General features: G+C 43.1%; 1 protein-coding gene across 1 annotated transcript in view; it reads right to left on the reverse strand.

The window, feature by feature from the left end:
- Nucleotides 1-16,663, reverse strand: part of TGFB2 (transforming growth factor beta 2) — an 81,268-nt gene extending 64,605 nt beyond the window's left edge. The window contains exon 1 of the mRNA XM_006265048.3: nucleotides 15,704-16,663. Within this exon, the coding sequence (XP_006265110.1) occupies nucleotides 15,704-16,046 (343 nt within the window). The 5' untranslated portion in view covers nucleotides 16,047-16,663. The remainder of the gene's footprint in view (nucleotides 1-15,703) is intronic.
- Nucleotides 16,664-16,943: the final 280 nt, after the last annotated feature.

Genomic DNA, 16,943 nt, shown 5'->3' on the forward strand with positions numbered 1-16,943 from the left:
TGAAAGTGAGTCTCACGGCATAGATCCTGTTCCTGTAGCCCCACCTCTGCCAGGAAGAGTTCCTGCTTCTCTGGCCAGATGTGGAGCTGGCTGGCTTCTGATGCTTCGCCAGGGGTCCAGAGAACAGAATTTCCAAACTACTCCCTGGCTGCAGAAGGAAATGAAAGCAAGTCATTTTAAGAAAAACAGGTTGGACTGTCCAACCTTTTTCAATCTAGGGACAAAAAAATAATGATAGGAAATATGCAAGGCAAAAATAGTAGAATAAAGAAGGGAGAGAAAAAAGTCAAAAGCAAATAAGATCTTTTTATTTGTGTATTGCAGTAAGTGCAAATCATATATTTAAAAAGCTCAAGATGGAGATAAGAGCTAAGAGATAAGTATCAGAGACAGAAAGTCCAAGATGTTAGCTGCATTCAAATCTTGATGTTGCTAATTGTAGTTACTAAGGTGAGACACGAAAGTGAGGCTTGTAAATTAGGAATGGATACAAAGAGAATGCATATGAATTGCCCTACAAGAAGGAAACTCAGAAGAAACTACTGTATAAAATGAATGATATTAGCTGTTGAATTAATGGTATTCTTTACAAATCTCAAGCTCCAATAATCAGATGCCTTTCATGTATAACACTTTCAATAACAAATTTACTAAACACAGACTTTCAAGTAGGCACTAGCCTATTATTTAATAGTACTATGAGAAGCCATTTATCCTGTCAAGGAAATAATGATCAAACCATTACAGAGCTAAGATTGATGATGTACAATTATTATTTGTGATGTCTACGAAATTCTGAATTGAGCACAGGCATTCTAATTGTGGGCTTCTTCCCATCTTTTGTTGTATCTGAAGACATAGTCAGCTTGTAGATCAAATAATCAACACTAGACAATCAATTTGAAGTGTGGAGGTCTGGCCCATGTGGTCACAAGAATTACTGGCCCAAGGGCAATCTCAGGACAAATCAGTAGAAGCAAAACCAAATCCCAACTTTGGCTAATGTTAAGTATGTGTGACATTGGTAGCATATAAAACTCCATCCAATCTTACTCCCAATGGAAAGTCCCATAAAACTGAATAAAAACAGGATCTTAAAAAGGTACCCAAGGTATTTGCCAGCCACTTCTAGGCCCCACTGAAAATCCTAGCTATAAACATTACTTTAAAAACATATAGTAGTTGAAAAAGAATAATATCTAGCAAATTAAACAAATGTGCAGAATTCTAGTGATCTAGTAGTTGCTATTGCAGCCACTGTGCAGAGAGGTAGTTAACCATGTTAGTCTGAAGTCTGGAGGAAACCGGAGTAGAAACACACCTTATCAGTTATCTAGATCAGAGGCGCATAAAGCTTTTGTGTGCCCAAGCTCACCACATCAGATGAAGTGAACTCTGGCTCCCAAGAGGATAAAAGAACCTCTGCTCAGAGGGATTCCCTACACCTCAAACAACAGGTCTGAGCCTACCCATTGTAGAACTGTGGCTGACAATAGGGCTGTGCAAAATTTTGCTGTTTCGTTTCGAGACTATTTCGACTCATTTCAAGCTTGAAACAGCAAAATCAAAATGAAGGCCTTTGAAACAGCTTCGAAACGAAACGAGGGCAGTCGAAACATTTCGAGTTTCGAAGCTGAAGCTGGGCTTGCCTGCAGGGAAACAAAAAGTAAGGAGAAGAAGGGGCAAAGTGGGGTGGGGAGGACTGCTCTGATATTGACTGTTACTGTTTGGCTGCCTGAGATGCTGCTGGTGCTACTGTGCTGCTTACTAAGTTATTACATGTTGTCATTTGAAGTGGTGGACCCAATGGAGGCTGTAGGGGAGGAGAAGACCTCATTGGGGCACACTACCTTGTCATGTAGAGGCCCCAGTGCCAGTGAGGGTGCACCTTAACACACACACACACACACACACACACACTCTGACAAGTCACAAGTTTGCTTGTCAGAAGCTTGAGGTGCAGTTTCCTAGAAACTCCTCCTTGAAACCTGGGAGGCTTCATGCCCTCAAAAGGGACTACTATCCCTGCTGTTGTCGTCCAAATCTGCCAAAAAATGACAAAGTTATAGGCAGTTTCGTGCTTCCCCATTATAGCCTATGGGCAAAATGTAGAAACAGCACTGAAACAGTGAAATAGTTTCAACAAAACAAAATGGAAAAGTGCTTGAAATAAAACAAAACTCAAAACAAAACACTGTCCCATTGAAACGGCGAAACAGAAGTCAAAATGAAACGGTGCTGTTTCACACAGCCCTAGTTGGCAACCTTTTCATGCTACAGGCTGGAATGACCCAGCTCAGGTAGGCAGGCACTAGGACCTGGCTGCTGCAGCAAGGGGAAGCACATGCCACTATCACTTCTCCCCACTGCATCATGGAAGAAGCCATCCATTGTCAAAGCCCCACATCCATGGGCTGGATCCAATGTCTCCGAAGGACAGATCCAGCCTACAGGCCTTAGGTTGCCAACTCTTGTTATCAAAAATTTTGATTTATCCTGCTATGCTTATCTTTCATTCTATTCTGCAAATAAACTGGAGGGCAAAATCTTAGAATTGCTTGGTTGGGTACTAGGAGCTGAACCTAGATCAGTAAATTTGACTGGCTTTATATTAATAAATTCAACTAAAAATTAGTCATCATCAGGGATCCAGGTTTTCCATTCCCTATAGAAAAATGGAAAAAAACCTGACCGATTTTCCCTTTTAACTAAGAAAAACACAGATTTTTCATTTTAACTGAGTAACATGTGGACTTTCCACTTTTGCAAAGAGCCCTCTGCAGGCTGTCAGAGTCCTAGCCTGCAAGGGGCTGTGGGGAGTGGAAAGAGGGTGGGCAGGCAGGGGGCACTCACACATGCACATGGCTGCTGGGCAGCCTGGAGAGCAGCTCACGCAGGTAAGTCTGGTGGGTGCGGAGGGAGGGAGTTGGGCAGGGCTACCTAACCTGGGTGGTGTGTGGGCCTTGGCACCCAGGGTCATGTGCAGCTGCAGGACTCAGGCAGGCAGTGGGACAGAGCCATGGGCAATTGGCCATGGGGTGGGGGGGGAGGGGTGTTGGTTCCCCACTGCTGCATGCACCCCCAGGGGAAAAGGAGGGCATAAGCCCCCCAGATCTGTGCACAGGGCAGGGGTGGGCTGCCTGCTGTGGGCTTGGGCTCCCTGCCCTGCTGCCCTCCCCCTGGGGCCTCCGCAGCCTGGCACTGGGAGCCAGCGGAGCAGGGCAGAGCGGGACCAGGCAGGGAAGCTCCTTGCCACTGGGAGCCCCATGCCACTATGGCAAGGTGCCCTCTGATCACCTGGCAGAAGCTAGGGTGGCAGCGTGGATTTGTGACCCTTACTGCTGCTGGGCAGGCAGGGAGTGCCTTGCCACGGCAGCACAGAACTTCCAGTGACAGCCACGAGCTTCCTCACTTGGCCCCATTCTGCCCTGCCATGCCAAGTCCTGCCCGTTGGGCCCCAGATGCCCCAGGGGGAGGGCAGTAGGGCAGGAAGCCCAAGGTCGGGAAGCCCAAGCCCAGAGTGGGCAGCCCAACTCCCCCTGCCCCAACCCCACAGGTTCCACTCCAGCTGTGCCGCTTGTTGGGGAGGGGAAGCTGGGTTCCATGCTCCACTCTGCTATAGCAGCTGCTGCCTCCCATGGGTAGCAGTCAGGGCTCAGGTGCTGCTGAGGGAGGCGGGGGGGGAGGATCTGGGTCCCTGGCCTCATAGCCCTGGCAGCTGTAGGCCTCCTTTGGCAGGACTGGAGTGGGTTGGAAGTGAGGGGTACCAGCAAGACCAGGGGGCTTTGGGTGCGGAGTGAGGGGCCTGGACCTGCATTCTGGTGAGCTAAGGGGGCAGTGGGAGCTCTGATTTTCCATGATAAAAAACGCAAAATCAAATACCAAAATTTATAGGTACTTAGAATTAATTTTATTATAGTGACTGAGGCACTGGTAGGTTTCCAAATTGCTTTAAAATTGTAACTATATCAATAACACATTGTATTCAATTGATATACATAGTGGCGTTTCATTTTAATTACAGATTTTGGGGTTTTAACCAGAGAATTTGCAATTTTTATCAAAGAATTTGCAATTTTTAAACAGAAAAAACCAGGATCCCTGCATCATTTAGGTGCAGATGATCGTAAGATTCCATTTATTGTGTGCAAAGACAATAACATCCAAACCGAGTTTTAAAAGGGCTAATTGCAAAAAGATGACAAGTTATCAGCCAAATCAGTTGAGAGAAAAAAAAAATGTTGAAGCATGTGAAAAATAACCAGGAACCATTTAAGACTATTTTACTAGATATGCAATGCCACAATCAAAAAAAGAGAAAGGAACACTGGTTGGAAAAAAGGGGCTAAGTGAAAAAGATATAATAATTGTAATAAACAGATTTAAAACAAAAAAAAAAATGAAGAAAACTCTTATAGGTAAGAAGTAGAAAAAAAGAAAAGGTGATCACAATGGACATAAATCAGAAGTTAGGACTGAAGAAAACTGATATGAAAAGTAAAAGAGCACAAGGGGTGCATCTACACATGCATTAATATGCTTTAATGTACATTAAATCTAGTACCTCCATTGGTGGCTACTACGAAAATGTACAATAGCCTGTCTTAATGTACATTAACTAAAGAACATGTTTTTTATGTAATGCTTAATGTGCATCAGTTTATTTTAATGTGCAACAACTAATAGCACATTTTTAGTGATGCTTTAATGCGTATTAAAATAGGTTAATGCACATTAAAGCGCACATGTAGACATGCCCAAGAAGAAATCTGTCACTAAGCACACTTAAGTACAAGTAGGAGTATTACCAAACGTATTTAACAACTAAAAGCATTATAACAAAGGTAGTGAAATGGCAAAATTATCAATAATAATACAGAAGCATTCAATATATATTTGTTCTTTTTTTCTTTTAAGAAAAGGGTAGCCATGTGTTGGATTTAATAATCAATGAAAAGGTAGAGAAGAAAATAGCAAGACATACAGCCTTATCATCTTATGTCATTCACAGAAACTCAAGACAATGTTAACATGTGAAGCAACTGTTACAAAAGGCACACATTTCTAAATGATCAGAAGCAGAGACCTTTCTTTCATCAAAGAGTTTTAAAAGAGCTAGCCAAGAAGGAATACGGACTGTAAATACTGATTTTCTTTAAGTCTTGGAACACTGGGAAATTTGCCAAAGTTTAAAAAGGCTGAGCAGTTTGACCCAGATAATTATAGGCCTGTCGTCCTGACATCAATTCCAAAAAAATAATGAAACACCTCATATTGTTTTCAACTTATAAGGACTTAAAAGATGTTAATATAATTCATGAAAATAAACAAGAGAGTGTAGGGAAAACAAAACCTGTAAAACTAACTTGGTATCTTTTCTGATGAGATTACAAGTTTGGTTGAGAAAGGAAATTGATGTTGTATGCTTTGGTTACTGTTGGCATGTCTACATGTGAATATTAATGTGACACAATAAACTCCGTCACATTGTGCCAGAGTTTATTGCTCCCAGGCACAGCGTTTACACGTGTGCCTGAAACAGTAGCACATCAAGTCAGGGCAGTGCAGCCCCAGCTGACAGGAGCCCATGCGACAGAGAGGCTGACTGGAGCATGAGGGTGCTACACCGTGGGGCTAGTCAGCAGGCAGTCCTGCACTGTAGCACCCTCCTGCCCCAGCTATCCCTGGTCACTGTCTTCACGTGCCTTGTGGCACAGTAAATTACTCCTCCATAAGATAGTATTTATGTCAGACAGTACTAACCTTCACTAGAGTTAGTTTATACAAGCCTAGTAGCTCCACACATGTAAACGGAGACACTTTACTATGGAGCTACTTAAGCAACTCCACAATAAACATCTTGTGTAGATGCACCCTATAAGACAATTGGCTTGGTACTGTATTTGTGTTAAGAAACTGGAACAATACAAAAATCAACATGGTAAACATTAAATGGATTAAAACTAGCTAACTGATAGATCAAAATGAAATTGCAAACAGAGACTCATTATTGAGTTTTAGTGAAGTCCCACAGGCTTTAATTCTTGGCTCAACACTATTTAACTTTTGTATCAATGACATGAAAGGAAACATTAAGGACAAAATCCAGATCAACCCCCTTTGGCACCCCAAACTTAGGCTTCAGCATACTTAAAAATTAGACACCTGCCCCCCCAAGAGGACAATTCAGAGAAATTGGGTTACTAGCCAATCCTCCATAACAAGACAATGGAAAGAGATGCCTCCAACTCAGAGATTCAGAGAGCCTAGACACTGAACAGGGAGCTACCTGGAACTAGCCAACAGGAAACAATAAGTACAGCATAAGTCTGTACACTTCCCTCTCTTGTCAGCTTAGGCACTTAACTCAGGACTGCACATTAGCTGCCTCCATGTACTGAGACTCCAGAAACCAGATCCTCTTCAGGACTTAAATGCTTAAATGAGCTGGGTGGCATGGCAGTGGTATTCATCCAGGAGGTATCTTCTTTTTAATGGCGGGTTAAAACAAGCCCCATTCATTCTTGAGTCTGTGGCTGCTGAAACTTCAATAACTTTTTCTACTTATAAAAAATAAGCAATAAACTGTGTCCTGGCCATCATTTCCAGTACATACAGTATATTACCCTCTTTCCTGATCCATCCATCCATCCATCCATCCACTGCCTTTGACTACAGTTTTCAATGGGGCCTAAAAAAACTAAATCTCATTGAAATTCAGCAGAAACTGGTCGCCTGCCTCCCTTAAGCTCTTTTAAAACTCCAGCTGCATTATTCTCTTTGCCCCAACAATCACTAAACAGATTCCAATCTCCAGGACACCAGTCAAAATCTAGAGTGACTTCACTGATTTAAATGGAGCTACTCCAAGTTTTCATCCACATAACCGAGATCACAAGGTACCTCCAAAAACTTAACTCGCTCCTTTGTCAGACACTGGGAGACATGAAGTAAGAGAGACACTATATAAAGCTGCATTCACTTTCAGCCTATTAAAAAAGGTTCTATTCCTAAACTACTTTGCTTTCCATCTTATAAATTCAGTTTAAGCTGTGCAACCAGCTGACTGTTAGCAGTTGCTGTCCTGGTTCCAGCTCCAGAGTTGACTTGAAGATTTTGTTGATAATATAAAAAGACCATGTTGGCTTAGCCCTGACCTTTCTTTCTAATCCATTGCTTGGAGATTTGCCACATTCATATTTGCAGCCTTTGGAGTCTTTTCTGCTATGTCTATTGAGGTTCGATTTTACACTTGTTCGCTGCTAGGCTTTTAAATGTGGTGCCCTTTGCTTTTAAACTAACTCTGGCTTTGGGGAAGGTGATAGAGATAGGTTACAATATGTTTATTTGCAAGGTCTTCACAGCCAGATTGTTGTTTATTTTAGGCACAGAGATGTGGAATACCTGAGAGGTACAGGGCATGAACTCATGCCTATTTCTCTGCATTCTGTAATCCCCAGCTTGTGCCGTATTGCTCCCATATGTTGTTACCAGATGACATCCGCTATCAAATGCAGCTACCAATGAGCTACCATGCTGTTTATTTTTAAAGCCTTTTACAAAGCATAGCACTGAAGAACGTCTTTGACAGCAATTCATCAAAGGTAGGAGCCACATTATTAAAACATGTCCTCAAATACCTGGCAAAAAGTGGTGCATTTTTGAAACAGAGGGCAAGGCACCAAAGACCTTATCCACAGTCTTTTGTAATCAAAAGGAAGCTTACTACTAATTTCTGTGAACTTTGGTCAGGTTCTAAATCAGTAGTATGCACTCTCAGCATAACTCATGTGGAGGCAGAATTGTTCAGGGCCCAGGCTGCATTACATCTGCAGCTGCTCTGATGGTAAGTGAGGACTCAGCAGATCCTTTGTAGCCTCTACTACAACAAATACAGGACCATCTAAAGGAACAAAAAAAAACAAAAAACCCACAGGCCATAAATTTCCCAATAATACGGGTAAATAATAGGACTCTAATTTGAAAAGGCATAAGTTGCCCCAGAGGCACTCTGCTTCTTGTAACTCAGCCGCTTTATCTTTACAGATATCTCTTTGTCTGAATCCTGTGAAGCTCTTCAGTGAAGGAGGGGAATCTCACAGCACCTTAGGTGCATGGGCACACTGGTTAAGAATCACCAATCTAGTCCCTAGTCTCTACTGATTCCACTAACTGTATATACATTAAGAACTTTAAGGCAGAATTATTAAGTCAGCAAAAGCCGTCTCCAATAAGCAAGAGAATTTGACATTAAGATACAAAGGAAATAGATGACTTTGTGTTTACTACACTACAGGACTGCAATCCTGACTCTCAGCTTTGCTCATCTTGCCCATTCTTGTGTTCAAGTAGTATTTGGAAATGGATAAGTAGCCTGCCCCAGGCTTCTGTTACTTTGGGCCAGTATTTCAACTCCTCTGCATCTAAAAGGGGAGATTTGCTCTTTAATATTTGTGTGGCACTCAAAAGACATAATCTGTTGCAAATTGCTAGATATTAATTTTCCATGTGGTTTGGCAATTTCAGATTGGCCTTAGAGACAGTTCCTCCAGAGCACAAAAACAGAAATTCATATAGCACATTAGGAAGTATATGTACAGGAGTGATCAGACTCTAAAATGGAAAGAGCTGTTGTAGGTCAGTTCTGGGATGCCTTAGCAGAGAGGTTAAAGCAGCCCACTGGCAGAGAAAGGAAGGCTGATTACTATAATTTAGCGTTCATATGGAAGTAGTACCTTCAGGCCTCAGTCAAGACCAAGAACCCATTGAGCTTGAGGCTGTTCAAAGGCAGAGGAAGACAATTTTTTTTTTGAGAGCTAAGTGTATCCCTTATGCTGTTTAGAGGGAAAAGAGGGGGAAAAAAGAGTTTTGTTCCTATCTCTCAGAGAACTAAGAAAGATAAGATACCAACTCTCTTGTCTTAACTGAGCTAGCTTCTGAATTGCAAATGCTAACTGTAAATACAAACAAATACGGGAAGGAAACTTGCAGCAGCACTTAGCTTGCCTTTTAAAATTCAAGGCAGGGGTTCCAATGAGAGAAAGCCAGTGAAAACACTAGAAACTGACACAGCCCAACAAGGGAAAATAACACATTTATAGACGTGAAAAACTGAAATGGAAAGAATGACAGATTTACTGCTGCATTTGGTGTGCATATAATGATCACTGATAGACTTTCCCCAGGAAGTGTTGAAATTACCATCACTGAAATGAATCCAGCATTTAAAAATTAAATTTTCTTTCCCAGAACATTCCAATTTGGGCTTTGGCAACAACAGATGTTTTAATGCTCTTAAATATATTTATATATATTTTTTAAAGCACAGTATCCTCTTTCAAGCAAGACCTCCCTCTTGGTTTCTGCGAAGTCAGACTGGACTTGTGGTCGTTTTGCAGGGCTCTTTTTTTTTCAAAGCCGATATTCAAATTCACAATCATCATATTAAGCAACAGATAGGGATTCTTACGACAGCTCTGAGTTATGAATGAATGGTTATTTGTGAACTAGTCTGTCAAGACAGATGCAGTATTTGTCAGTGTAGCGTGGGTTAGATATGGTGGGAAGGAGCCAAATAAACAGAGCCAAGGTCAAAGTCGCAACATTTTCCTTTTGCCTAGAATGATGCTACAGTGTTTGCTGAAAAATAATATACCAGTCAATACTTTTACTCAGCCAACCATGTTTTTTTTCTGCATTTTTGCATCATTGGAGTTTTGGTCACAATGATTACGTAACAGCATGGATGTCAGAGACAGCTTTGGGGGGAGCTGTTTCAAGAGGAAATGTAGCCACTTTAAGCCAGACCATCTCAGGAAGGAGTTGATAGTCATATTGCAGTTAAGCACCTACTTGTGGATATCATAGATTAAAAAAGAAACAAACAACAGCTTGTGGTTGTAGGCAGGATGCTAACATTCTCTAAACAAATGACTGAAGCAAACTTTTTAGTCTAAACAAATCTGTTGAAGCATCCATAACATATTATTAAATTAAAATAATACCTGGCGAACATATCATTCCCAGGCTAAAAACTGCTTGTTTAAAAATGTATAGCCATATGGTTTCAGGATAGGAATGGAAACATTTGTGTTGTCATCACTAATGACTTGTTTTGTCATGATGCATTGGGAGTCTCCTCTTAATCTGTATTCCGGAAACATTTTTTAGCAAGGAGACACTGCATAGGCTAAGGAAACAAGCTGTTGAACTGGAACAGGCTCTTTGGGATAACAGATATCAAAGAGAAAGTTTCCCCCCTCCCCCATGAAAAAGAAAGATTTTTCTTTATGCAAGTTCTGATGTTTAGCATTGCATTTTCAAAGCATTAGGAGGATTTTGAGTTGCCTGGCTGTCAAATTGTATTTACTTCTGCAAATGACCAACAAAATTAGGCCTCAATTCAGCAAACTACTTGTGCACATGTGTAACCATGATTGTTTTTAGGATTATTCACATATTTAAAGCTGTACATGTTTTAGCACCTTGCTGAATATATCCTGGAGTCCTCTTTTTTTATTTTAGCTCCAAAGTAAGACTCCCAAATTTAAAGGGATACCATTAACCTTAAGAAAATACAAGCCACAATCGGAAAATTACCTACTGGATAGTCACCTGCTGCTTTAGGAAAAACAAAGTTTTTCAAAGTTATTTTTCAATGTATTTAACCTGTGCATTTCACATCATTTTCCTTTACAACCATTCAGGCCTGATCCTGCAACTAACTTCAGACAGTGAGATTCTATGTGGCTGTGCTGGGTCCCACCTGTACACTCTCAGTTGCAGACCTCAGACTGTGAGTTCTCTTTGCTACTTAGTCTTGCTATTTAGTCTTTCAGTCGCAGAAGACAGAAAAACATTTAAAAATAGGTATCGCTGATTGTAAATTCTCCAGACTGGTAGGTGATTGCAAGGAGGGAGGGTATAGGTTTAGTAATGGAAAGTTAACCATTATTTAATTACAAGACTCTAAGATGATGGTGTCTTTTTTATAATAGACTGTAGTAGGAGATTTACCTGAACAGGGACAGAGAAAAGGCTGCAAGTTTTGCTCCTACATTTTTTTTGTCATGGAGGGTCATCAGACCCTTCTCAGTACCTAATAGGTGCATCCTGTTTTTCCTTTCCTTCCTCTTGAGAAACACAGTCACATAGAATTTACCTTGCCAGTCAAATCACTGAGTTTCTCCTACCCAAACCAGTGCCTTACTTCTGGATCTTTCCAATAACCCAATGCTTCACAAAAGTGAAAAAACCATAATGCAGTCTCATAATGTACTATAATGTACATAAGAAAACCCATAATGTACACAGTGTTGGGGGGTGGGGAGGGTGGAATTTCCTTCCAAACTCTTCTGGTGATCGGCTTATAAACTGAAGTGTGGCACTGGATTATGCCTCTTCACATATGACAACTAAAAATAATACCATTGTTCAGATAACTACCCTGCCCCTTTTTAAGTCCATCTATCAATTCTTGGCTGTTTATCACCATGTCAGAGGAGACGACTCTCAGAAATCCAGTCATGTCTAAGCACCACCAAGCCATTCCCTGTAATTCTACCCTAGCAAAAGTCAGTGCAGAACTCCAAACCCCTTGTAGCAAGTGAATACCTATGTCTGGAGAGTCTAACTTTAGCCCTCCTACAGGGTAGTGAGCTGAGCCCTACCAGCAGGCCACAGGGTCAACACAGTTAGGAGGGTTTAAAATAATATAGTTCTTTTGAGAATGCTTCCATATTTTTCACAAAATAGGAAATCCTAAAAGATTAAATTCTCTGCTCTGCTAAATTCAAACACAAGTGAGCTTCACAGCAGTAGCTGTTAACATTTGGTAATGATGCAATCAGTGCAGGGGAGGCATACAGCTTAGCCACTTCTGTACTAGTAACCCAATTACTCTGAAGACAAGGAGCCCACATGCATATAACCACTGCTAAATCAACTCCTTGTTGGTAAAGTAGAAGCATGTCATTGTACCCAGCCAATTTATAATGTTTTCTTTCATTAGGCAAATCCTCAGTAATATGACAGTCTTATGTAAAGCAATATTCATTCAACAGAGTTCCTAGAAAGATAAATCATATCAATGAGTCATAAAACTGATGTGTAGACTACAGCTTTACTTCATGAGAGGTTGCTCTGCATTAAATTAGCTTAACATTCAGGTGAAACTATGACAAAAAATGAAAATAACTAATTCCTTAGACTCTTAGCCCCATAAAAAGCATCAAAGAAAACTCAAAAAGATAATTTACTTGCAATCTGTCATTTGTTACTAAAGCACTATCATGGGAGTTTTGCCTGAAAAAAGAAATAAGACAGACATAACTGGACCCCTTATGTGCTAACCATAAATATGCTTTTCAGTCCCTGAAAATGTACGTTGTTAATTTGCTTTATAAGCACTGCCCCACATACACAGTAGTATGATTCACAAGCTACAAGTCTGTTGATATTTTTTATCTTTAAACTATCAATGCAATGCTGATCATCACTAAGCTTGACATAAACAACCATTTTAAATATCAGAACCTGCCCATTCATCGACTTTATCAGCGACAGATTCAACTTTTCATACAACCCACATTTAACAAAACTAATGCTTTGCAACTGCAAAGATAGTGGTTTCTGTATTCACAGCTTTCATGCATTTTAACAACCTGTGTCTTTGGATTTCATATTCAATCTCCTTTTTTTGTCTGTAAAACAACTTAATTACTGAAGGTGGACTGGATTTAACATTAGGTTTAGATTTTCATTATCTAATTCGAGTAGAGATTCCTGCGCTAACAAATGTTCTAATGTTTTTGTTTTTTCAAAACTTCTTGGTAATATGTTCCTGCCACTAAATTTTGGAAATCTATTGTTTATGGATCTAGTTTTCTGTGACTCACTGAATTTCCACATATATTCTAACTTGATGTGTCATTAAACCTTGGATGGACTGTCAAGCAGCAGCCAGATGCCCCTTATCCCCCTCAGTGCAAACTATGAGTAAACCTTAGCATAACTTTACTTTGAGCCTTAAACTAACAGCACGTGAAAAGATTAATATGAATAAATTCAAAACGAATCAGATCCCTTCTTTAAATGTTGACACAGTATTATTTATATCCCATAAATACCTTCTTGACTAAAATTCATCCCAGGAGATTGGCATCTTGCCAGTTCTATTCATATTTACTGTATTTTTATAGTACAGTTGGCCAAGGATAATATTTAAGACAAAATATGCCTTAGGGTATATACAATATCTCTTATAGTTTTCCTTTTAAATCTCCTCATCGCTAAAAATATTTAGTCTGAACTTTATAAAATGCCCCACAAAGACCTATCAGCAATCTGTAGTGATATATAGCTGACTATGAGTATAATTAGAGCATATTTGTAATACTTGGGCTATAGTCAGTTACTGAATGCTAACAACGTTGTGGTAAAAAATAAAAAACTGAACCACTGATCTTTCCCATGCCTTCATCTCAGCAGCTTTTGACCTTCGCAGCATTCAAATTGATCTCATTCTCCCTTCTTATCACGGTCTTCCCAACCAGATCAGGAAATGCAGAGTTAAAAAAAACCCCTCAGAGTGAAGCCTAGGAGAAAATGTATAAAGCAGCCAAAGCTGCGCTTTCAATTTGTTTCTTTAAAATATGGTGGAGCAATTTCTTTCTTTCTGTCTTTTTTGGAAAGGTTCATTCAATCCAGTATAACTAGAGAGCAGTGGAAAAACAGTTAACCTACTTACTCTGATGTTAGCAACAGCACTCGCACAGTAGTACTGGATCTGCTAAATGGCCTTCTGATCCCAAACTTCTGATGCACTCTGTTGGTAGATACCTGCAATCTACTTTATCCCTCCAAAACCTCCGATACCATAGCGCACAGCCAGTCAGTATTTTAAAAACAGATCCTCGTTTTGTCAACATGAGTCACCTCACACACCTCAGATATTTTAATTTGCTGGAAAGTGTGAGGCTTAGTTTGGTAGTAGTAGTCCTCTGTATGCTTGTCTGTAGGGGGAGAAGAGTCCGATTTGCAGTCAGGACCCACTACGCTTTACCTTCAAAGACCCTCTGTTACAGGGTCACATCTATGTGTCAAGGAGTTACTCTGTACCACCTTTGTTTGTAAATGCTTGCTACCGTGTTCAGGGCACGACCCATTGGGTCTCAAAGCAAAGTGCTGACTTTCGCCAAAATACCATCAAGAGCTTTCTGTGTGGGTTGAAAGGAAACTTCTGTCTCCACATTATTCTCCAAATTACACTGAACCTCTCCCGCATACCCACTTAGCTCCAACATACATGCAAAAAAGCCTCTCTTCCCCGAGGGGAACAAGGGTGGAGTGTATTTATCATCGCTCTTATGGATGGTGCCATAATTACAATAATAAAATGGCTCTGGCTGCCAGGGTGTCCTGTACCTGATGCTGTCATTTAACAATAAAAGAAGAAGAAAGGCAGCTGCAGTGAGTGGGGTTCAGACACTTTGGCTGCCATCCTGGGACTACCGCATGCAAGACACAGCAAGCCCCAGTGCTACAACTTGTTAAACTAAAAATAAATGAAAAGTAAATGCAATTAGAAACTCTAGGATAAAGTTACTAAGATGGCTGCACTATCTATTTAAGCAAGACGTATGTGCTGTACAGAAACAGCAAGTATATAGGGCATCAAAGAGTGTGGAGGGTGAGGAGAGGGAGGGAAATGAAGAGTGGAACTGAGTTTTGGACAGAGTCATGGTGAAGTTATTTTTTTTCTTCCTTCTGGTATTTAACCTTCCTTGGCATGACAGTCTAGATTTTTTTTAAAGCAGTCCTATGTTTTTTTTCTAAATGCTCAACTCCACACCAAGACACAAGGGCATGCAGTTATGATTATTATTCATCCTAACTGGAGTCTGTGAGATACAGGCGCAGAACATTTATTCCCATTTACTGTGCACAATGTAGTGTGTATCATCAGGGAGTCATTAAAAAAACAGCAGAGGGATGGAGAGGGCTTCCAAGAAGTGAGACTTTAGCAGGGAGGGGGAAAAAGGCTAGCGGGGAGGAGGGGGTTGTACCTGCAATGAAATTCAGCCTTAACTAGAAAGGACCTCTGCTCCACTGGCAAGATGTCCCTGCATCTGTCCTTTCCTAGGGTACCAATTTAAGCTGCCGTCTTCAAACAGATGTGCTGGGAGGGGTGAGGGCAGGCAGAGGCAGTCAAAGCATTTAGGGAATGTTATGCCTTTATATTCTGGTTTTCTTTTCTTTCCCTTAAGCGTAGGGGGAGATGGAAACCTGCCCGATCCAGGCACACTAAGAGAAACAACAGCAGTGGAAAGACACTGGGCTCGCGCTGGAGGCATTGGGAAAGGGCAAGGGGTGGGGAGGGGGGGAATTTGGAGGTTGGGGAGTGACAAGATAACCCTGGCACAGGGAGGCTTTGCTTGCTCGGGTACAGGAGGGGCTGAGTTTGAGCAAGCGGGGGGGGGGAGGAAGCGATGAAACTGAGCCCATGGGGAAGGGGCCAAGTCCCTGCGAGGGGGGGGAAGGAGCCTGGGCAACTTGCGGGAAGAGCTGGGGAGGAGGATGAGAGCCAGAGGGACAGACCTGGAAGGCTTAGGGCAGTGGAGGTGGGGGGGACGGGACACATGAGAGAGGCACTCGCGTACACACACACACACACACACGCACACACACACATATATGCACTTACTTTCGGGGTAAAACGGCAGCATGTCAATTTTGTAAACCTCTTTGGCATAATACTCCTCCTCGCTGCGCTCCCGCTCGCAAGTGGCGGCTCGGTGGTTGGCTTTCTCCTGCAGCAGGTCCCGGGTGCTGTTGTAGATGGAGATGACCTCCGGCGGCACCTCCTCGGGCTCGGGGTACTCGTCCGGGGGGCTGGTGAGCTTCAGCTTGCTCAGGATCTGGCCCCGGATCGCCTCGATCCGCTTGCGCATGAACTGATCCATGTCGAGGGTGCTGCAGGTCGACAGGCTCAGCGCCACTGCCGCCAGGTCCAGGCTGAGGAGCACGCTCAGGAGGTAGCAGTGCATGGTCGGGGCTCGCCGCGGCGCCCACCCCACCGCCTCCTGCCCCGCCGCGGGCCGACAGGGGGCTCCCCAGCAAGCCGCCAAGGAGCAGGCAGCAGCGAGGCGCAGGGGCGAGGAGGGCTGCGCGGCGCTGCCGCTGCGAGGCTCAGCCGCAGCTGTCAAGGGCCGAGCGGCAGCAGCTCCCCCTGGCCCCGCGCGCCGCCGCCGGCCGAGCGCCCACGTGCCCCGCGGCTGCTGCTGCTGCGCCCCGGGCAGGGGGAAACAACGGCAACAAAATGAAATAAATAAAATATAAAAAACAAAACTTGGGCTGGTTTTTCCTTGTCTTTTTCTCGCCTTTTTCTTTCCAACTCCCTCCTCTTCCGACAGCCGCGGGGGAGCTCCCCCAGCGCCCTGCCACTGCCACCCCCGCGCCCTCCTCCTTCTCCTCCTTTTTCCCCCACCGGCTTGGCGCCTCCCGGAGCGGAGCGGAGCAGTCCTGCCCTGCCCTGCCCTGCCCTGCCCTCCTCCCTGTGCCGCGCTCCCCTCTGGCTGTGCTCACGCCGGGGAGGGGGCTCGGGGGGGCCCGGTGCCAGCAGATAACATCACGGGCTCGGCGGCGAGAGGGAGATTTATAAGGGCTCCCTCCCCGCCCCACGTGCTCGCCTCCCGGCTCCGTGACGTGGTGGGATGGCAGGGGAAGGAGGATTCCTCCTGGCTTTTTTATTTATTTATTTCGGTTTTATTTTTTTTCCCTTCCCCTCCTCCTTCTTCTTTCTCCTCCCCTCCCCTCCAGTGGGCCCGGAGCGAGGGGTATAGTCCCCCCTGCAGGAAAAATAAAAAAAAGCCCCCCTGGTGAGCCTGCGGCAGGGCTTTCCCTGCCTCCTCGACCCTTGCGGGAGGGCGCCGGAGCCCGGCTCG

This window comes from Alligator mississippiensis, chromosome 1, assembly GCF_030867095.1.
Source record: "Alligator mississippiensis isolate rAllMis1 chromosome 1, rAllMis1, whole genome shotgun sequence".
NCBI classification, from domain to species: Eukaryota; Metazoa; Chordata; order Crocodylia; family Alligatoridae; genus Alligator; species Alligator mississippiensis.